This window comes from Aspergillus thermomutatus, assembly GCF_002237265.1.
Source record: "Aspergillus thermomutatus strain HMR AF 39 chromosome Unknown NODE_41, whole genome shotgun sequence".
Taxonomy (NCBI): Eukaryota; Fungi; Ascomycota; class Eurotiomycetes; order Eurotiales; family Aspergillaceae; genus Aspergillus; species Aspergillus thermomutatus.
Window position 1 is genome coordinate 105045 of NW_020798090.1, and position 22280 is coordinate 127324.

General features: G+C 51.4%; 6 protein-coding genes across 6 annotated transcripts; 3 read left to right on the top strand and 3 right to left on the bottom strand.

Moving 5' to 3' along the window:
- Positions 1 to 2907: 2907 nt before the first annotated feature.
- CDV56_108391 (uncharacterized protein) lies at positions 2908 to 7755 on the top strand (the record flags this gene model as incomplete). Its single annotated transcript, XM_026762010.1, has 7 exons — positions 2908 to 3627; positions 3680 to 4094; positions 4146 to 4201; positions 4685 to 5229; positions 5947 to 6270; positions 6330 to 7341; positions 7402 to 7755. The coding sequence occupies 7 exons, from the start codon at positions 2908 to 2910 to the stop codon at positions 7753 to 7755; spliced, it is 3426 nt and encodes a 1141-aa protein (XP_026616474.1).
- A 670-nt stretch (positions 7756 to 8425) lies between these two features.
- Positions 8426 to 10357, bottom strand: CDV56_108527 (choline dehydrogenase family protein; the record flags this gene model as incomplete). The annotated part of the gene is made up of 1 exon (XM_026762146.1): positions 8426 to 10357. One exon carries the CDS (start codon positions 10355 to 10357, stop codon positions 8426 to 8428), a length of 1932 nt encoding a protein of 643 aa, XP_026616475.1.
- Positions 10358 to 12003: 1646 nt separating this feature from the next.
- CDV56_108615 (cutinase family protein) lies at positions 12004 to 12792 on the top strand (the record flags this gene model as incomplete). Its single annotated transcript, XM_026762234.1, has 4 exons — positions 12004 to 12073; positions 12120 to 12208; positions 12261 to 12475; positions 12531 to 12792. The coding sequence occupies 4 exons, from the start codon at positions 12004 to 12006 to the stop codon at positions 12790 to 12792; spliced, it is 636 nt and encodes a 211-aa protein (XP_026616476.1).
- Positions 12793 to 14912: 2120 nt separating this feature from the next.
- CDV56_108675 (flavin-containing monooxygenase) lies at positions 14913 to 16544 on the top strand (the record flags this gene model as incomplete). The annotated part of the gene is made up of 1 exon (XM_026762294.1): positions 14913 to 16544. The coding sequence occupies one exon, from the start codon at positions 14913 to 14915 to the stop codon at positions 16542 to 16544; it is 1632 nt and encodes a 543-aa protein (XP_026616477.1).
- A 66-nt stretch (positions 16545 to 16610) lies between these two features.
- CDV56_108724 (alpha-N-acetylglucosaminidase) lies at positions 16611 to 18956 on the bottom strand (the record flags this gene model as incomplete). Its single annotated transcript, XM_026762343.1, has 3 exons — positions 16611 to 18472; positions 18521 to 18669; positions 18727 to 18956. 3 exons carry the CDS (start codon positions 18954 to 18956, stop codon positions 16611 to 16613), a joined length of 2241 nt encoding a protein of 746 aa, XP_026616478.1.
- Positions 18957 to 21799: 2843 nt separating this feature from the next.
- CDV56_108819 (uncharacterized protein) lies at positions 21800 to 22214 on the bottom strand (the record flags this gene model as incomplete). Its single annotated transcript, XM_026762438.1, has 2 exons — positions 21800 to 21844; positions 21942 to 22214. 2 exons carry the CDS (start codon positions 22212 to 22214, stop codon positions 21800 to 21802), a joined length of 318 nt encoding a protein of 105 aa, XP_026616479.1.
- Between the last annotated feature and the right edge of the window lie 66 nt (positions 22215 to 22280).

The following is a 22280-nucleotide window of genomic DNA, read 5'->3' on the forward strand; positions in this document are numbered from 1 at the left end:
CATTGTGGTTTACCTTGTCCCATTCAAGTCAGAGGACCTGTCCATCGGCATCAGCCCTACCTACATTATCCCTTTCGAGACTGGACATTTCTCCAAATTCTGGAACATGTCAAGATGATACTGTCCATTTACCAACCTAAGTTATTCACCTAGAAGGTATATCCAGTGTACGGAGTATGTCTACTACGTCCGTCCTTAACCGCATACTATGATACAATACCCACTACCGATGTATGGTCATAAACACGGGGAGGTCGGCTCTTACAGAGAGCTACTTCTGACAAGGCCGCATCTTATGATGTTCATATCTCATTTCCGAAGCCACACTGCAGTCATCCAGCCAATCGTCAATCGGAACTAAGCAACTGCTTCCTCCGAGCGGAACCCCCGGTCCATCCGAGAATAGATTACGGAGGACTCCTGGATAGTCTCCCTGGGGTAGACAGGCTAGACCCAAGGAACAGACAACCGTCACAACAGAAGGTTACTACTATTAGATCATTTCCTTTGTCTAATGGCAGATCAAGACCGCGGAGAGGTAAAGTTATTTATATGCCATATTATTGACTCCGACCGTGGCTCATTGACAGTTTGACTAAACAGTTACACGATCTGGCCTACTCAAGTGGGCTGAGGAGACAGGTACTCAAGTATGCGGGGTTTATCATTATTGTCCACTGTCCAGTACGGAGTAGTGACCTGTGACTACCATTGCACGATCGTCAAATAGCGATTCGAGTTCGAACGGATTCCATCTCTTTGTTGGCTATTGTTGTTACATCCCTGATTTCGGCTCCGAGGCAGGATGCTGGTGGGAAGTGAGGACTGTCAATCTGACACAAATCGGACATGGATGTTGCATAATATGTCTACTGCTCGGGATTTGTCTAACCAGCGCGCGGGATGAATTCTTGATCGAAGCTCTCGGATCCGAGATACGAATGTCGGTGCCTGACTAACGTATCAGTACCTCCCCACACACCACAAGCATGACTCTGTGCCTTGCTAGGTATTCTCCTGTCGCGATGACTGATCAGGTCATCTTTGCATACGGATCAACTCAACCCCCATGTCTGAACCATTACAGCAGGTCGCGTCCGCTCCTGGTAAGATGGAGGATCGTACCATCAAGCGCCGGGTCGCAATCCCGAATTCAACCGGACACAGCGATTTTTCGTAGCCATTCATAAAAATGGGACCGACTCACTCGGGTGGTGAGCGAGAGATAATGGCCGCAGTACAATTGAGCCAACAGAAGTTAATAAGAGGTTTCTAGTGTTGCGACCATGGAGCCGCGAAAACCCCTGTGCGCAGTGTCAGCGAGGAAAAGCCGCGCACTTCGCATGTGAAGCTACACAATATGTCCTCTCGGATCTCCTCATTATCTGACAGTGAGGGACAGCTGAAGTTCTCCCGGACTACAGAGTTCATATATTCGTCAATCGTCTGACGCCGTACGGCTAGTTGTCTTGGTCAAGCTACCATATCGGATGGTGCGATGAGTCCAAGTTGCGCAGTAAGGCTGGATGAATCGTGCACTTGCGGGCTGTACTGCTGTTCTTGCGATTCTCTGGTCTCGGATTCCAGAGACATATCCATTATACTCGAAGTTGTGCCTTCAGGGCCAGGACTGTGCCAATTCGGACCCTGGATCTAGCTGGTTGGTCTTGAAGCAGTAGTGGCTCCGTCAGTTCGTCTCATTGACGCAATTATGGGCTGATACTGGGCCTGGGCCCCATCGTTCTTGGGATGCTCTTGGTAGGAGTGCCCCAGGAAGTGGACCAGTGAGCAAACATTATGTGATGAGAGACTGCACCTAGGGACATACTAAGAAATGGGTTGTAGACCGATGGTTCATTCAACCTCGATTGTGGCCACGTTGGCCGTGTTTGGTTCGATCCAGCATCAGATGGTGTTTCCATCAGTCCAGGTTGGATCGCTGGAGGAGACTGTTCAGTCCATCAACTGGGACATAAAAAGGCTACTAAGCGTTCAAATGATGATTGAGAAGCCATTCTTCGATAATGGTTCTCAGAAGCCGACTAAGCAGTGATTTATGATGCTTCGTCCAAAAGTAAACAAACCTCATCGAAAACTTGCGTGGAGAGACTTGCGAAGATTGAGCAGCACGATGACGACTCTGATTGTTATCTTCAAGTGAATGAAACTGAGCATCAGATTCATCTTGACATTTCATTATCGAGAATCTTCCGGGTCATCATCGGGGAGTTGACGGGAGAAGTGAGCTGAAGGACTACCATTTTCCCAAATAGGCAAATCCTGTAGTTTAGTTGACCGCGCAGAGTTGACGATCACTTTGGGTCTTTCACTCCAGGGACTTCTATCGGACAGACTGTTTGAGCTTACGGTGACTATTCCCCCCGCCTTTTTTTCGCTTTTATTTCTCCCTTCAAATTTAGTGATTGGGATGGTAGTATTACATTGTTGCATCTCATCTCCTGGATGCTTTCTTCGATGCTACCAGCCGATTCATCCCTTACTTCCTCCAATCTCAAAGTCCAGAATCGTATCAACCATCCACTTCTGGAAATTCCCCTTCCCGTTCAACTACCAGCCTATCTTAGCAATCTGATCGCACGTTCGACTTCATGGACAGAATGCTAGACTTAGACCTCGCACGTCGCAGCCTGCTGGGAAAACCCCACGAGCCTAAGCAAGTGATCGGCGTCTTCAGGCTCAGGCGCGGCTGATGTTGATGCATTTGTACTCTTGAAGCGAGGGATTATTTCCCGTGCTGGAGCGCATCGATCCGCGTTTCAGATTTTGGGGTCGGAGATTAAGATAAATAGAGTCCTTCATCAATCTTTCTTGACAGCGTTGCGGATCAATAAGTCTCTTTTACGTCGCTCTTGAGGTGAAAGGCAGTCGCCCGTTGCTACAATTAAAATGATTAGGAGGCTCGCAGCTCTCAGCGCTCTATCGGGCCTGGCAACTGCCTGGCTGCCTGAGGTCAACAAGAAGATCACCGCAACAAACGGTACGAACCTATTCTCAAGTTCGAACGGCAAGATCCGAGGCGTGAACCTGGGCTCTCAATTCGTCTTTGAGCCATGGATCGCAGAAAAGGCGTGGTCAGACATGGGCTGCGGCGGCCAGAAATCCGAGTTCGACTGCGTCTCGAGCCTGGGCCAGGTCCAAGCGAACAGTGCCTTCGCGAGCCACTGGAGCTCCTGGATCACGCAGGATGACATCGCCGAGATGGTGAGCTATGGGCTGAATACCATCCGAGTCCCTGTTGGGTACTGGATGCGCGAGGACCTGGTCTACTCGGATAGTGAGCATTTCCCTCAGGGCGGGTTGCAGTATCTGGAGAATCTGTGCGGGTGGGCTAGTGATGCAGGCTTGTATATTATCATTGATCTGCACGGTGCTCCAGGGGCTCAGACACCTCAGAATCCGTTTACGGGCCAGTATGCGCCCACCGCTGGATTTTACCAGGATTACCAGTTCGAGAGGGCGCTGAAGTTCCTCGAGTGGATGGCCACCAACATCCACCAGAATGACAAGTTCCGCAATGTCGGAATGCTCGAGGTTGTCAATGAGCCTATCCAGAATGCTGACAAAGTTGGCTCAATGCGGACAAGCTATTATCCCAGCGCTTTCAAGGTGGGTAGCTCTTCCTCTAAGCACGGAGACAATGCTCACGCCTTGACCGCAGAGAATCCGCGCTGCAGAACAAAGCCTCAACATCGACAAGAACAACTACCTGCACATCCAGATGATGGACAAACTCTGGGGCTCGGGTGATCCCACAGAGTCTCTGACTGACACCTACTACGCCGCATACGACGACCACCGCTATCTTAAGTGGGCCAGCGTCGACGTCTCCAAGGACAGCTACATCAGGACCTCCTGCAGCGACGAGCTGGACAGTAACACGCCGACCGTCGTGGGAGAATGGAGTCTGAGCGTTCCTGATGACGTGCAGTGGAACTCCGACTGGTCGCCTGACTCTAACCAGGACTTCTACAAGAAGTGGTTTGCCGCCCAGGTCACGGCATATGAGAAGCAGCAGGGCTGGGTTTTCTGGACGTGGAAGGCTCAATTAGGAGATTATCGTTGGTCATACCAAGGTGGGCTATCCCTTGCCGATGATATGTGGTCAACAGGTGCTGACCCTTTAGATGCTGTTGCGGCTGGCATTATTCCCACTGATCTTAAGTCTCTGGCTGACCTGAAGGTGTGCGGTTGAATATGCAAATGGCGGATCGACGAATCGACAGCAAGTCTTGAATGTATAGAACCTAGTGTTGCTTCCCCTATATTTTTCCATATAGTGTGCCTCTGAGTGGAAAGCACCAGTCATCACAGTGACAAGCAGCAGCACCATCCTGATAAGAAATAATCTTGCTAGTAGAAGCCTTTCCTTCTCTTAAAATTTCTTCATGAATTGCTCAATAGAAAGAAGAAGAAAAAAAAAAAAAAAAGGTGACCGGATCAGCCCCGTCACAGGATTAGGTGTGATTCCATTGGGTCAAGAGCCGTTACCGGCTTGTCTGAAGCGGAACCGGGATGCTCTAGATGTAAAAGACAACTTGAGAATCACAACCTACATAAGCTCATCTCTTTTTCACGTTGCACTGCAGCTCATTCAAGTTGCACTGTAGTCTCTGAGAATTGACTTTCTGCGCAAGCTCTTTCCCCGAGCGCCAACCGGATCCAGTGCAACATGGCCAAAACCGCCCTCCTCGTCCTGGACATCCAGCACGGCATCGTCGAGCGCCTAGACGACGCCAATACCTACCTCGCACGCCTCGTTCCCGTCATCAAAGCGGCCCGCAAGTCCGACATCAAAGTCATCTACGTCAAGACAGCTTTCCGGGAAGGATACCCCGACACACACCCGCGCAGTGACATGGGCTCCCGAGTCCGAGAATCACAGTCCTTCCGCGAAGGCGATACCTCTGTCGAGATCCATCCCGCCGTGGCGCCGGACGCCAACGAGCCGATCATCACCAAGCGCCGCGTGTCGGCTTTCACCGCCACGGATCTGGACCTTGTGCTTCGCTGTCTGGGGACGGAGCATTTGGTCGTCGCCGGGCTGATCACCAGCGGGGCGGTGCTGTCAACTGTTCGGCAGGCTGCTGATCTGGACTATCAGTTGACTGTGCTGGAGGATCTGTGCATGGACAGAGACCAGGAGGTTCATGATATTCTGATGAAAAAGGTGTTGTCGAGACAGGCGAGGGTTGTTTCCTCTGCGGAGTGGTTGGCGGGACTTGTTTGATGATGAATCTGGTGACTGGACATGGCGACGATGGGACAGAAAGTTCAATGCCAAGCTAGGGAGTGTCGCTTCCGTCAAGGCCAAATGAGATGGCGGGAAAGGAATTCATCGGTACAGTCGAGTATCTCGTCGCCGTCTTGCGGTGATCGACTGAGGCCGCTACAGATTTGTACACAGATTGATTTTTTATCTCAATCAACAAAGTCACGCTATCAATCACTAAAGCGAGAGTTTCTGTCGAGTCTTACTGTAAGATCAGCGTGCATACAAATCTTCCTACACACAGACACACATATTTGGCGTCTCCCTATTTTCTGCTTAGTCACCATCCAGCAGCAACAACAACGCGACTTCAAGTCTGATTTTTTTTTTTCCCTTTCTTCCTCGCTAATTCTACCATATTATTAGACGACTGGTCCACTCAATATGGTTTTCCATTGCAATTAATTGCGTATGAGGTTGAGCCAATTGATGAATATCAATAATCATTTTCATCATGGTCGTCGGAGATAAAAGGCCACGGGCCGGGGCGTGCACAACCTGCCGGTAAGAGGAACTACACTGAGTACACTTCGGCCAGGAGAGCTGACCAACGCAAACGCGCTGCTCAGAGTTCGCAAGAGGCGCTGTGTTCCAGCTGGGGACAGGTACAATAATTGCGAACTCTGTTTGTCCCTGGCGATTCCGTGCAGTCTTAGTACGGAACCCGGGGTGTTTGCCGCTGCGACAAATGGCTCGGCGGCGTCCCATCACCCTGTGGCGGAGAAGCTGCCAGCGCCTGAACCTCCACGGGCTGAGGTCAAGCCGGTGAGAAGGATCCAGGAGTTACCGCCTGAGGAACCTCTGCTGGATCTGTATATGCTGGCCACGCCAGCGCTTTTTCTGGAGCTGGTGTCTTTGTATTTTCGGTCCATCCACAATGTTGCGCATACATTGTTTCACGAGGCGAGCTTTATGCGGCTGCTGAATGAAGGCAGAGCGTCGTTGATGCACGTGCATGCCATGTGCGCGCTCGTTGCGAGGTATGTCAGCCGAGTCCCGACGTGGCAGCGAAACTGTTGCAGAAACTGATCAATGGCAGATTCTCGAAGAATCCTGTCTTTAATGGTGTTGGTCCAGAGTCACGTGGCAAGCTCTATGCCGGTGAAGCCATTCGCTTATTTCAGGAGAGAGTTAACTATCCGAGCTTAGAAACCATTCAGGGAGCGGTTCTTCTGGGGCATCTCGTAGGGGGAGACGGAGACGCTCAGGCGAAGCAGGTCTACATCGGGATTGCCCGCACACACGCCGAAGTGCTCTCTTTATGGGCCATGCCGCCAAACTCCACCGTTGTGCATCGAGAAGAGCGTCGGCGGACGTGGCTTTCCATCCGTGTTGCGGACCCGTGGACTATCATCGACATGTCAGTGAATTCGGGGACGTCTCTGAACAATCTCAATGTGCTCCCCGAGGTAGACGATGTGGCGTTTCACACTTATGACCCGGAACTCTTGCGGGAGGCACCCGTTCCGTCCTCGTCGAGATGTGACATGTGGGCGCAGATGGCGGGGACTTTGGACATATACACCCGAATCAGCGTCCTCCTAACGCGACTCAGCCGTGGTGTCATTACCTTTGACGCCTACCTCGGCGAGGTCCCCTTGTTGAAAGAGTGTCTGGACGGATGGGTTCGGGGTTTGCCTCCAACATTGGCCTATAGCTCTGCGAATCTCGTGTTCTTCGCCAAACAGGGCCTGGGTCGGAATTTTCTCTCCATGCATATTGCATACCATCATTTCCGGCAAATGCTTTTCTTTCCCTCCCTGGATGCACGAGCAGGCCGAAACGCTGCATCAACCGGAGATGGCATTGCTCAGTGCAGAAAAAGCGCCAATGCGATCTCTGAAATCATCGATTGCTTCACAAAGGTGGACGATTGCCAGCTCGACTACTTCCTTTACGGGCACGTGGCCATTGTCAGCTCTTGTGTTTACATGCAGGCTCTGATGGTTAGCGAGGAGTTATCGGAGCTGCGAACCGCCCGGCAACGCCTAGTTGCGAACTTTGAATACCTGATGGGATTGAAAACACATTGGCCCGCTGTTCGGCAATCAGTGAGTCATCTTTTCTACATCCCCCAAGTCAGTTATATGCCTGGTGGCTAACTAGTCTAGATTGCTCGACTCCGCGACTTTCAAACCACTTACCAAGATACCATGTGCAATCCGTTCACCTTGGACAACTGGTTGGCCCGCTTTGTCATCGAGCACACGGCCATCCTGGCGGAGCGGCAAACACCCGGATCGCAACCCTCGAGCATTCCGCGACCATCACAATACAACTCCAGCGATGAGTCCGGCATCCTTGGACTGACGGGGAGCCTCAAAACCGAGTCTGCGCTTCTGATCCCGCCGTCGCATGCAAAAGTGTCTGACCGCGAGAGCGGCAAGTTGTCTGCTCTTCTCAATGACCACAGTCTGACCAGCGAGGCGCTCGTCAACAATGCTTTGAATTGGTTGTTGGAGTAGTTGCCCGTTCGCGCGCAGCTGAGCGATACTCGAGCTGCACCATCAACAACCGTCCGTAACCAGGAGGGAGGTTACCTGGTACTACAGTGGCTTCCGGGAATAAACTCTGGAGGCCCTTTCCGGCACTGATCATTATCGAGCCGATCTTAATGGAATCAATGAGATCTGATACGACCATACTGGTGGATGGCGTCACATCCATTCGGTTACAACACTACAGCAGCGTCGCCATTGTCGTTTGATGATGGCATCATTGAAGAGAATGAAGTGGGATCGGCACATAACTGTTGCTACCACCTACTATACTCGAGCCACAGAAATCCAGATACCCACGGCGGAAAGAAATGTCGTGACTAGCCGCAGCATGACACGATGTCCTGGGCATTCTTGCAGCTTAAGCAGAAAATCCGTGCCCTGTTAAATCAACAGATTTCGGTCTCACTCGGAATTCATTGATCAGTGAGAGTTGGGTAATGTGTTGAGGAGGAAGTATAGGATATAGAAGAATCGATCATTGTGAGTGAGGGTTCACAACGATGCACTATTGTACATAGAATGGTTGACAGATCACAAATACGAAGCAATACGAAGCCGCCTTGATGGCAATAATTATACCAAATATGGTGTACCAAGTCGTAAAGTATCAGAACTCGTCCCGTTATAATAAGAGTCAACCCTCCAACTCACTCAAGATATCATCCGCCGCCTTCTCCGCAGCCAAATACGTCGAGATAGCCGTAAACGTCCCTGGAATGCGCGGATACACACTCGCATCAACGACTCTCAGCCCTCGCACCTTGCGCACCCGGAACTTGCTGTCCAGCACAGCCATCGGGTCATCATCCGCGCCGATCGGACAAGTCGAGGACGCATGGTGGCCCCACGCCGTGTCTTTCACATACGTCTCGATGTCCGCCTGGCTTACAACCTCCGCACCGGGCAGGACTTCGGTGGTGGGGACCGCCTGACGGCGCAGCGCATCCCGCGCCAGTTCGATCCCCTCATAGATCGCCTGCAGGTCTGCGTCTGCGCCCGTGTCGAAGTAGTTATACACGATCTCGGGCGTATCCAGCGGGTCTGCGGAGCGCAGGGTGACCGTCCCCGCTGTGTTGCGCGGGTGCGCCTTGAGAATCGCCCAGGTGAACCAGTCGTGCCGCTCGGTGATGTTCACGCTGTATCCCGGGAAATACCCGCGGAAGTTGACCGGTCCGCCGAAGACGAAGGCGTCGTAGGCATCGTCTGCCGAAACGGTCGACTTGTAGTACATTGCGGCGGCGAAGCCGGCTGACGAGTAGATGCCTCTGTTCCCCAGGAGGGGCTTGGACTCCCAGCGGTTCAGGCAGGGGTCTGCCTCTCCGTGCAGGCTGAAGGTGCAGCCGTGCAGACTGGTCCAGTTGGATGGGACGTGGGCCTGGACGCCGACCTCGTAGTGGTCTTGGAGGTTTGTGCCGACGCCGGGGAGGTCGGCGACGAGGGGGATGTCGAAACGGGCGAGTTCATCTGCGGGGCCGACACCGCTGAGTTTCAGCAGTTGCGGGGAGTTGTAGGTGCCGCCGGCGACGATGACTTCGCGGGAGGCGTCGGCGGAGCCGGGGGTACCGGGTGGGGAAAGGTGGGCGAGCGGGCTGGCGCGGTAGAGGTGCTTGCCGTCGAGGAACTCGACGCCCGTGGCGCGGGGCGGGGAGACGCTGGTGTCGAAGACGACGCGGGTGACGTGGCAGTTCATCCGCACGTCCAGCGGGTACTTCTTGCTGCCATCTGGGTTCGTGGCGTCGCGCACGGTGGTGATGAACTCGCGGGGCCCGTTGCGGCGGCCGTCGGTGCTTGACAGAGGGACCTGGTAGTATCCCGGTTCGGTGTCGCGGGCGAGCGAATCGGCGTTGGCGTCGCCCAGAAGCAGCGTCCCAAAATTCATGAGAGTGTGGGTAATGTTACCCAGGGCGAAGGCGCCGCCCGTCAGCAGGCTGAGCAGTTGCGGGTCCTTGAGAACGATGTCCAAGGGCGCTGTGTCGGTGTGCAGCCAACCGTCGTAGCCGTGGCCCTTTTGGCCAGGGAGGAGGTATTCATTGTGCTCCATGCGAACGAAATACTGACGCATGTTGTCGGGGGACCATGAGCTGTCGCCCGTCAGCGTGGCAATGTACTCAAAGTCAGAGCGGTCTGGATAGACCGCGATCATGGCGTTGTGTGCGGTGCAGCCACCCAGAGTGCCTGTACGGGGATATAAGGTCCCCATCATGGTGGAATTGGCCGGCGGAGTGAGACCGGTGTAGATCTCTCCGTCGGGGGTCTCGTAGCTTGTCTTGAAGTCGCGTGCCTGTTGCTCCTCATCGGCGTAGTGGCGCACGAAGAAGTTCCAGGCCATCTCCTCGTCCTCAGAGGCCAGGGCCGAGTATGCCGGCACGGTGTAGTTGACATTGAGTCCTTGGTCATCTCCTGCTTCGATCAGCAGCGTCTTATGGCCGGCGAGAGCGAGACGAGCGGCCAGCGGACCGCCTCCAGCGCCGGACCCCACGACGATGTATTCATATCCGGTCAGATGGACAGCGGAGGTCAGGCCAGCGGCAGCCAGCAGGCTCAAGAGCTTGAGTTTGGAACTCATCGTTTTGTCGGATAATGATTATGATGATGATCAAGGGGCGTCTGGCGGTTGATGTAGTTTGACACGTCTTCCCCTGAGAGGTTATCAGGGACAGGAAGCATTCTCCGTGCATGACGGGCTCTGACGGGCATCGTGATGGGCGGGAATCCTGCAGACATTGAGCACTGAAAGGGCGAAGATCATCGCGACGAAAGATTGACTTTTCCCGATTCAGACAACAAAAACTGATAAACAACTGCGAGTCAGAACTCAGACTCGGTTGGTGGAAACAGATCGTCATGGAGAATACCTACTTTGTCATGGTGGATATCAGACTGCTTAAATTTTGGAGCAGCGAAAACGACAATCAGATGGTTCCAGGATAAATGCATGATACAAGAGGTGAAGACAACTTGCTGATAGCTTGTCGGATATAGGGTACTGCGACGTGGTTAGCATCTTTTGAAGCCCATCAGAGATGTGTTACTTCGAGCGTTACTGCATCCCAACATAGACAAGTCACGCAATCCACTTGCCACAGTTTGTTTTTAGACTTCTGCAGCGGGTTCTGGATTTCGCAACAAATCAAGAAGCCTCGGTTGTTGAAAAGCTGATGCAGAGAATAGAGAGACTAATATTAATAGTGTACCTTAGTCCTGGTTGTTCAATGATGCTGTCAAAAAGGGGGTGGGCCTGAGGCCACTTCCCCAACATTAGCGTGTCGTCTATCCCCAAGTCTACCAGATCTTTTACCAAGTTGGCTGACGGCTCTCAGGGATCGTCGTGAATGAAATGAGACCCTGAGTGGATTACCAATGAGAAGCCATTTCGGCGAAAATTAAGCGAGAACCGTCGATCGACGTCCACTGTCTTAAAGGCATGGTCGACGTCCAGGCAGTGCCAGTCTGATCATCACTTGAATATGCTCTGCAGCGACCCAAAGTCAGACATGGAGTGGATGATACCAAGTACAACAGACATCAATTCGTCAAGTGTTCCAGCCAGAATTAGCGATACCAACAACTCATGGAGTGATTTGGGTTTGACCTCGGATATCTGGTCCTATGGAACACTCTCCCATTGCACCACCACAATCCCGCCTGCAGTTTTCACTTCAAACAACACAATACCGAGAAGGGTCAGCCAAGAACGGTACTTGTCTTTTCTTAATGAAGGATCCTGCCGCTAATAGACTTCTTCAGGTCATCCTCGACGCAGCCAAGACTTTCTGTGCGGAGTAATCGCGAAACATGGAGAAGATATATATTAAAACCCTCGGCCAATGGTCACCGTGACCCTCTGCAAGCAATGCACCCCTCCTCCGCAAGGTGTGTATGTGTATTTCGCCTCGGTTTGAGGGCCCCCAGGACTGACTGAATCCAGATTCTGACCAATACCATCGAAAACAGCAGCACTCCTGCCGAGGATGAGGCCTCGTTCGTATGCACTGCTGGGAGAGATGAAGAGCAATGCCGGGTCGACTTGAGAACAACTGCCGTTGAGCATCGAGAATTCCAAGGGTATAAAGAGAGCGTCCAGGTCGCCTCGAGGATGTGATTGATGCCAGACAGCAGCAGCAGCAGCATCATCATCATCATCATCATCATCATCATCATTATCATCATCATCATTATCAGCAGATTAAGATCTCTCCAGTCCTCATCAAAATGAAGTTTGCATTCCTCGCCCTCGCAACCATGGCTGTAGCCAGTCCTGTGGCCATTGACAAGCGGCAGCGTATGTCCCAATTCTTTTTAAAACCAGTCTCATGCTAACGAAGCAGTTGCCGTTCCCGAGAATGAACTTCGGACTGGTCCCTGCGAGCCCGTCACTTTCATATTTGCCCGGGGTTCCACCGAGCCTGGACTTCTGGTATTTATACTTTGTACCAGCCTTAGTTCTGGTAGATACTGACCGAAGAAAGGGAATCACCACTGGTCCCGCCGTCTGCAGCGCTCTCAAACTCGCTCGTCCAGGCCAAGTGGCCTGTCAAGGCGTTGGACCAGCATATATCGCTGATCTGGCCTCCAACTTCCTCCCGCAGGGCACGAATCAAATTGCCATCGACGAGGCAGCGGGTCTCTTTAAACTCGCTGCGTCCAAGTGTCCAGACACGAAGATCGTTGCTGGTGGATACAGGTATTTTTCCCTTCGTTCGATCACGACATTTGAGTGAAGCTAAAGAACTGTGTAGTCAGGGAGCCGCTGTCATGCACGGTGCCATTCGCAATCTGCCCAGCAACGTCAAGGAAATGGTCAAGGGGGTTGTGCTGTTCGGCGATACGCGCAACCAGCAGGATGGAGGGCGGATCCCGAATTTCCCCACAGATCGCACCAAGATATACTGTGCTTTGGGAGACCTGGTGTGTGAGGGGACTTTGATCATCACTGCGGCGCATCTCAGCTACACGGCTGATGTGCCGAGCGCAGCCATGTTTCTCTTGTCGAAGCTTTGAGCACGTCTGCTGTAGTTGCAGTGGATGTTGGAGACATCAGAGGGCACAAGATTGTAGGAGGAATAGGATGCAGATCAAAACGACATTTAGGATAGCAAGCAATGTCAGATAAATCCTCGCTGCCTCAGGCTTAACACTATACTCCGAGCCTCGTTCCTCAGGTACCAACCCATGCATTACCCTTTTAGGCATTCCACTAGGCAACAGATGAACCATTATTACGTCTTCCTCTCAACCAAAAGAACCGGGGCGGTAGTGCAGCGGTCGTACTATTGCGCAGAACTCTGCCTATGCAACTCCGTTGAGTCTACAGTATGGTACCTGCCTACCCAGACGACCCCGGTTCGAATCACAGTCCTCCCACTGAGAGGAGGAGACTGGGCGGATTTCCAGTTGGCGGGGGTGCACCTGCCGCTGAGGTTCCGTTTTGTCTCTCTGAAATATTTCTCTTTTATCTTTTGTTCTAAAATATCTTGCTTAATGTCTACTTCAAAAGATTATTCAGGTAGTCTGTGCCTTCTCTCTCTCTGTTGGGATCTTGTAGTTGAAGCTTTTTGTTCTTCTATACCAGAAGGGCGGACGCAAAACATCTACCCCCAATCACTTACTCTCTTGTACTTTGATCATCCATCTACCTTACTCGAGTCATCATCTCATTATCTAAGTATAAACCCGTCTGTCATGAAAATAAGCAGGATATACAATAGTCGTCTTTCCATCTTGACCTTGTCCTCTCGATCACCCGCCCTCTCTGAACCCACTCACGTACTCGAAATCATTCAACTGGAGCTGAGCAAAGAGAAAAATCGAGTATCTTAAGCAATACGGACAACCACTTCTCCCGCTACAACGTCTTCAGAGGGTAGTCCACAAGTATCAGAGGCAATCTCACCTGGAACATCTTGAGAAGCCTCACAGGTACCTCCGTATTGCCCCTTATCTCCTACCAGCTGACGAGTCGCTGTTACGTCCTACAATCCAGCACCCCAACCCTTCAACCGAACAACATCTTCATATCTGACAGTCTCTGATTACTGGCCTGATAGACTGGCAACACTGTCCGACACTCCCCTTCTTCCTATAAAGCAGCATTCCCAATAGCTTCTAGAACTATGGCGACCCGGTATCAGAAGCAGGAGAAGAGCCGACACTTCCCCCTCGAAGGATTAACATAGTATCAACAGGTTCTTCTAAACAACGTCAACTTCATTACACCTACCTCTTGGAAACATCCAAGGTGAATTCTGTCCACTACAATCACCTCACCCATTGCATAAGTACCCTCCGACGCAAACTCTTCCGCCACTCCCGTGAGCCTGGGAAGGTGATAATATCACATTAAAGAACGGCCTAGTATTACGACTCGGGAATGGTCGAGACTGGCTCAGCCTTTGCACTCCGATGGCGTCATACCTCCCTGTCCGATTAGTCTTCAGAGAATGAGGCAAATGAATGTCTGCGCCTATATACGGCGCAGGTCGAGGCGGATGAGCAATCAAGCTGCGAGGGACGTGCTTGAAATCGGCTCGGAGGGCTGGGTCCCTCAGGTCAGTACCCATGAAAACGCAAGGCAGCGTGAGAGACAGTTGAGAGAGGATTTGTTGGTTGTGGCGGAGACTGATGAGGAGCGGAATTTGACGAGTGAGCCTTGGCCCTTTGATGATTTCGATGAGGGGAGTACATGTAGCTGTTTACAACGAGCAGCTCGAGGGGTCACACGCACAAGCCGTGGTTCATTCTGTCTTAGAAAAAGCAATATAGCTCGACCTTTCCTGACGAACGGGCATTCAGCTACTGACCTTAATCAAGGACTCAGATGAGAAGCATCATGTTCTTCTGGCATTTGTCTGACGGCACGACCACCACCCACTGACATGCGTGAGTACAGTGATTATTCTGCAGTAAAATGTCGGATGAAAGCGTAAAGAACACGTTCATAGCAGCATTATCGAGTCTGACATGGATTGCATACCCTGCTCAAATGAGGGGGTGCTGCATATCCCACGCATCCCTGTTGTACGAATGCCACAGCAGGTGGAGACGGGGGAACGAATATATTTGTCCTCGACAATGCCGTCCGTTCATCACCACACCTCTAGAAAGGGAGTCATACGAGCACAATGTCGGAACACCACCTCGACGCCCTGGTCGTCGGCACCGGGTTTGGGGGCATCTACGCTCTCCAATCACTCCTCAAACTGAACCTCAAAGTCAAAGCGATCGATGCCGCCAGCGACGTCGGCGGCACCTGGTACTGGAGTCGCTACCCCGGCTCCTTGAGTGATACTTGGTCGCACCTGTACCGCTACTCGTTCGACTACGAGTATCCGCTCTCCCGGCGGTACGTCTCGCAGCCCGAGGTGCTGGCGTACCTGCGCCACGTGGTAGACAAGTACGACCTACGCAGACACATGCAGTTCAATACGGACATGACCAGCGCCATTTGGGACGAAGACACAAGCACGTGGCGTGTGTCCTGCAAGACAGGAGATGTTTTCCGCGTCCGATACCTCCTCACGGCACTGGGGCTGCTCACGAAGGCCAATTACCCTGATCTTCCAGGCTTGCAGACCTTCCACGGCGAGATACGGCACACTTCTGCTTGGGGCACCGAGCTGGATCTCAAGGGTAAACGAGTTGGTCTTGTCGGTGTGGGTTCCTCGGGCGTGCAACTCGTGCCCGCCGTCGCGGACACCGTCCAGTCCCTGCACGTCTTCATTCGTCGTCCGCAATACTGCGTCCCCAGCGGTGACCGTGCGCTCACCGCGCAAGAGCGCGAGGAGATTTTCAGAAACTTCCCTAATATCTGGGCTGAGGCTCGCTCCTCGCAGCTCGCCATCGGGTTCCCCGAGCTCTCGCGACAGGCCATGGCGTTGTCCCCCGCAGACCGCGAAGCCGCCTTCGAGCGCCTGTGGGAAGCCGGAAGTGGGCTGCAGTTCCTGTTTGGTGGATTCACAGACCTTCTCACGGACCCCGTTGCCAACGAGGAGGCATGCAAGTTCATCCGGAGGAAGATCGAGGCGATCGTGAAGGATCCGCACAAGCGGAGGGTGCTTACGCCAGACGAGCCGTATGCGCGTCGTCCGCTGTGTGCGAACGGCTTCTACGAGCAGTTCAACCGAGAGAACGTCTTTGCGGTGGATATCCGAACTCATCCCATTGTGAAGATCGAAGCAGAGGGGATCCGCACGGCGGATGGCAAGCTGCATGAATTAGACGTCATTATATTCGCCACGGGGTACGACGCAATGGACGGAGCGTATGTTCGATTGGACATACAAGGCCGAGAGCCAGGCGATAACCTTCGAGATCGCTGGAAGGCTGGAGGCCCAATGAGTTATCTGGGAATTTCCGTGCCAGGTTTTCCGAATCTCTTGATGATTAACGGGCCGCAGACGCCGTTTGCCAATATCCCTCCCATATCAGAGGAGAATGTGAACTTCATAGTTGATTTGATCAAGCGGGCTGAGGAGGTCAGTCAGCAGGAGAATCGCCCTTGTTTGATCGAAGCAACTGAAGAGGCGCAACGCAAATGGAGGGAGCACTGCGATGAGATCGCCAACAGGACCCTCCTGAAGCAGGTACCTCAATGGCTATTCGGCAATAATGTTCCTGGCAAGGTAGCCTCCACGTTATTCTATTTTGGTGGAGTGGGACGATTCAGAGCTTTAATCGCGGACATCACGGCCAAGGGCTTTACAGGATTCAAGGAGCCTCTGAGTAGGGTGTCTGAGCCGCGGGCGAATCTATGAGAAGTGCTGCATATTTCCATTCTGTCTATAGTTCGTGAATAGTCTCTCTATTTCCGGTTCCGCGGACTATTTTTGATTTCCAAACACTGATGGCCACTTTCGGCTCACTTTCGCCAGCACGGATTGTAGATCACCAGACTCAGCCTGTTTCGATTCACTCGTCTCTTCCTGCCATTTGAGCTCAAAATCGAACAATTGTGCCTTTAGTTCTGTTGCGTTATACGCACTTGCCTGAGTGCTTTCCAGGTATTGCAGGAACATCTGCCAGCGAGGGATGTCGTATGACGAGACCAAGCCACCCCATTGCTTTGAGGCATAGTCGTTGATCTCACCCTTGGGGCCCCAGAGGGTGATCTGGTTTCTGACATTGTACTCGTAGAATTCAGCCTCTGTGTCGTTTCTCGCCCATGACCGTGCTGACCGAATCCAAGTCGACAGGCGGAAATTGTCGTTGGTGGAAAGCACAGAGTCCAGATCGCGTAGCAGCTGAATGAGATTGCTTCCCTCCTGGGAAACGGAGGCGCCACCTTGATATGTAGACACCAGATTGATATACATAGGGATAAATGCGTTCGCCATTACTTGACGCGTAAGGTCGACCATGTCATAGAGGAAAGCGGGCTGGGACCATAAAGAGCTGTTCTTGAATGCAGCGGAGTCCATCAGTTGCCATGCCTGGACAAGCGCAGACGAATCGTAGTTGATCGTGGTAGGATGATGACCAGTACGGTTAAGCAACCCTGACATGCTGGGCTGCAGTTCAAAGATGGATTTAGACACCGCCGTTGATGTCAGGTTGGTGTTGTTGTAGGCTGTTGTTCTCAGAATATCCCATGCTTGATACAACTCATTGGGTACGGCTGAACCTCTCCCTCCAGAAGAATACCGAGTCTCGACCCAATCATGGAAGTAACTATCCGTATCAATCGGCTGCCGAGACCAGGCTTGATCCAGGAGCAAGTCGTACATGATCTCATTGCCCTCTTGACCTTCCATGGTTAGACCGAATCCGACAAGCGAGTCCGAAGTAGCAAGGGCTTGGGTTGCATTCACTGTGACATTCATCACCTGTCCGTACAAGCCCATGTTGCCGCCGTAGTCATGCAACTGGCACCAAATCCACGGCTTGCCATAGTACGACTGCGTACGCTGCCACTGGGGCTGCGACTCAGAAAAGAGGTCCAGCACCAGCATATCTTGGTCCACTTCAACGCCGGACAAGTACGCCTTCACACGCTCGTCGGTCCAGAAATCCGAGTTGGAGTAGAATAGCCAACCCTGCATCAGCCAAATAGCATTGGGATCCGCGCTCTTGAGACTCAACCAGGTGTTGTGGGTGACGTTACGCAAGTAGTCAAGATCTCCCGAGTAGGGATCGTTCTCGTTGTACTGATCCAGTGTATAGATGTGCGTGATATTCCCATACGCTTGCTGCTGTTTCTGGATGAAACTGCGCTGCAGACGGGTGAAGCTGGGGTCGAATGGTTCTAGGAAGGTGTCTTTGGTGTATCTCTCATCAAACCCGCCCCATCGTGAACCATTCACCACTGTTGCATTTGGGAGGACACGGCTGATCGCTTGAGGCACAAACCCTGTAAACGCAGGTAGAACCGGTGTCATACCCAGTTCGACCATACGGCGGACGATCTTCTTCTGTAGCTTGAATTGTGAGTCAATCCAGGAATAGGGCAGATCGCCGCCCCAGGAACCTTGGATATTACCGAATCGATTCCAGGCTTGGAATGCTGGCCCGCTTAGGAAAGATGAGATCTCAGTGTCCGTCAGGCCGATCTCACGGAAGACCTCAACCAAGATCTTTTCCTGGCCGACCCAAGCAAGGGGCAAGTTAATGCCTCGCAGAGCCATCCAGTCCAGCTGAAGTTCCCAGTCTTCCCATGACCAGAATGCCGTTGTGTAGGAGAAGGTCACTAGGGAGTCAGTCATACTGTGACAGTTCGATTAAGGTCAAAGCATACCAGTATTGAAATGGTACCGTCTTTCAACGGCACTGGAGCCAGTCAATGGCTTTGATAGACGAGGAAGTGGCGTGGGTGCTAGATGTAGCTGACTGCCGACAAACCAGTAGATGTCTACGAGCGCGACATCAGCGAGATAGCGATGCAGACTGTCCTTGTCATCAATTGCCTTGCTCAGCAGTAAATGAATCTATAGAACATCATACCCGAATGATAGGGCGCTTAATGAATTTCCTTGCACCAAGATTGTGCCATTGGCGGCCGTTGACACAACGAACTGATCGTTGTTGGTCGAGTTGAAGTCCACCAGAGAGAACCGAAAACTGTCGGCATGCTTCGGCATTCGACGACGAACAAGATCGTAGATTCCATCAAGCGACTGCGCAAAGGTGGTGGAGGCGCATAGCCCCAAAAGCAATGCTTTGATCCAGACCATCGCCGGGATCTACTGTAATCAATCCCTTGGGGTTGACAATTGACAAGCTGAGTTCGAGTCAGCCCGGTACCTCTGCAGTCTTATACCAGTACCTCTCGCAAGAAACTTGATCGAATCTTAATTGAGTTGGTTGGAACCATACAGGTAAACTTGGGATATTGAAGGATCCACATGAGTGCCGATCTTATCAAAGCTGGCAGGATAATAGCCAATCTACCCCTCACGTGTGTGCAGTGAACATAGATTGTAGTCACATCCGGGCAGGGGTCTGTAAACTCATCATTCAAGTAATATCAGGATTTCTTGAATTGAATCTGTGGCTGAAAGCCACAAAGGCTTGGACGCATGGCCTTAACAGCCACCTTCTCAGATGTCCTGGTCTTCTGTCTCTGCAATCGGGCCAATCCTCGATCGTTCATCCTCGTTCTTGGAACGGTCAAAGTGAATCTTCGAGCCCGACGGTCTGTGGAAAATTTGCCTCTGCGTTGGGATCGAAGCGGTAGCTCTCAAGAGCGCTCGTCAGTCTGTGATCAGGAAATGATTAGCCCTGGGATATTAGTCTTTATTAGACAGCGGTAAGACGCACCTTGGCTTCTAGCTTTCCAGAAGAGCTTGTTCCAGGTGGTTTCTGAGAACTTGGAAAGTCTAGTCCTCTCTTTGCACGTGGTCTAAGGCATGAAGAGCAGCAAGCAGGAATACCAACTGGACGGCAGATGTAAGCAGAAAAAGATCTCTTTACCTGTGCTTGCTGGAAGATAGTACACGGGAGTGAAGCAACCGATCCGTAGGACTCAAGTCCTGTCTGTAGGACTAGGGACACTCTCAAAATCGCTCTCTTTCCTTCGAAAGGCATGCCAGAATCGTTTCTCATACAGAACGAAATGGCGGCACAAAGGCTTGAGAATCAGACCAAGGACGTTTGCGGTTCGGATATCCTTAAAATAAGAGGTTGAGGCCAGATGTCTTGATTCTCTATCCTTTGATTGTGAAGTAGTCAGCTTCGTATGAGGAGGCATTGTCGACTCTGTGTGTGAATGCTTACCAAACCCGTGACAAGAACCCAGAATGGCAGGAGTAAACCCATCTTCCTAGACCACTACACTCAATGCAGGGACGAGCATACGAGCATACGCTGGTGGGATCATTTTCGTGATTCATCAAGGGGATTGATGACAGTTGCTGAAGGTAGAAATAGAATCTTCTATCTTCCGTGATGTATATGCTGAAGGTATTATCAGGAGTATCATATCAAGCTAGGTCTGTGGCAAGTGAATGATTTCCCGATCTGAAACGACACATATAAGTCTCCAACTTACAACTCAGCCCTGAAGTTATTTTTCTGACAGTACAGTCGACTGGTCTACAGGATCTCATTTGAAAGTCCTGTATCAACATCTCAAATGAGCGGCTCAAGTCTACCACCTATTAGCTCTTTGAAGCCTTTGGGAGCGCATGTGAGTAAATTACATTAACTTCAAGCGTCACGACGATATTGACGGGAATAACTAGTTTTTTCGAAGCAAGAAACGACAGACCTCGCCCCTCTTCAACCTGCCTACTGAAATCCTGGTCCAGATCTTATCCTATACAGATTTACAAGGCACGATTGCCCTATCAACAAGCTGCAAATATCTTCTCAACATCCTCTCTTTCACAGCCTTCCATGCCGATTTTTTGGTCGAAAAATTCACGGACCACATGCCCATAAAGCTAGTCCTGTTTCTCTTGAGACTGGCGTGGCCAAGGGAAATGGATGGACGTGCGAAGAAAGGTCTCCGTTACTGCATTGCCTGTCTCCATATTCATCCAGAGAAGAGAAAGTACTGGGAGGAGAAATTGTCGATGAAGGTCAGCAGGGATTTCTGGAATAGCCTGAAGTCCCAGTGGGAAATGAACCTTGAATGTCCCAAATGCTATCTCAGTCACAAAAACCACAAGTGTTTTTGTTATGTGGCATTCATTAAGCGTTGGGAGCAGACTTGTGCTGAGCATATCGGGTGGTTCGGTAACTAGGCATAGGGACATCTAAAACGAACTATGCTCTATGACAACTAGGATACCATCGCAGCTCTCTGGGGGTCTAGATTAAGATGTTCAATCTTGTCGATCTGAACTTTGGGTTTCTGTCATGTACATGCGAACGCCATTCCATGGGATCTTCTAAGCTCCAGCACCTACTAATCAGCAGAATATGACTGTCAGGTCTTCAAAACTCCATTTTCTTTCAGAATCAGCGACGTAAATTAGTTGATATCCCAGCCGAGATTCTCATCCAGACCTCCTACATGACCTTACCGGCTCATCTCACCCTTGCGCTCACCTTCAAACGCTTTTTACTCTTTCTCCATCGCCAGATCACAATATAGCATTTGGTATACTTGCCCGAGCTCGACCAATTCCTGGATTGCATCGAGCCACTAGATGGAGGGTCTGCAGATCTTGTCATGAGTGTCGTCCAACAGCGAAGGAATTTTAGAAGACCAAATGGTCTAAGAAACTTTTTAAGAGAACGGGAGACGTCTGGGAAGGAGACTGGGAGCATGGTATTTTCTGCTGGTGTACGCAATGCCAGTCTATAGAGCACAAGGACTCTGATGGGAAGTGATGTTAGTAGCTCTTTCAGAACTGTCTACTTTCATGTGAGAGTTATCATCTCTTGTAGACTTTGCTAAGCTTGCTTCGCCTAGGCTTTCATATCCAATAGCAATTATTTCATGATTTATTCTCTGGGTAGGCTGAAGGGACTGGGTTTTGTTCGATAGCTATATGAGGTCTATCGTGCTTCGAGTGATTCTCTGACCCGCAGAAAAACATTCTGTGCCATCCTGATCATGATTTATGAATTAGACCTTGATCAGACCGTCGTACAGCTCCCAAAGGTCACTCACCTAATTCGAATTACAGCTCTCCTGTATCTCTTCCACATCAAGCTTGCCCCCTCATATCAAGCTGATTCTGATACTGCACTGGACATGCCACCGGTACCGGTTTTTCCATTTGTGCCGTCGCCATCGAGTATTGGTTCATAGGCCATTGATTGTGGGACTGCTGGGCAGCCTGCCATTGCTGATTATGGGGCTGTTGAGGAGTCTGCCATTGCTCGTAAGGCGCGAATGAGTAGTTAAGGTTCTCCCGTTCATCTTTCTTGCGATCCATCCGACATTTGAGAATGAAAAGTGCGATTATAGTGAGGATAAGGATGAGGAACGCGAGTGGGATAACGACTGCCTTGATGATGATTTTTGTCTTTGCGTCCATGTTGGCTGTTTGTCTGAGGAGACTCTGTGACGGAAACCGGAGAGGGGCGAAGTCATCTCACTTATC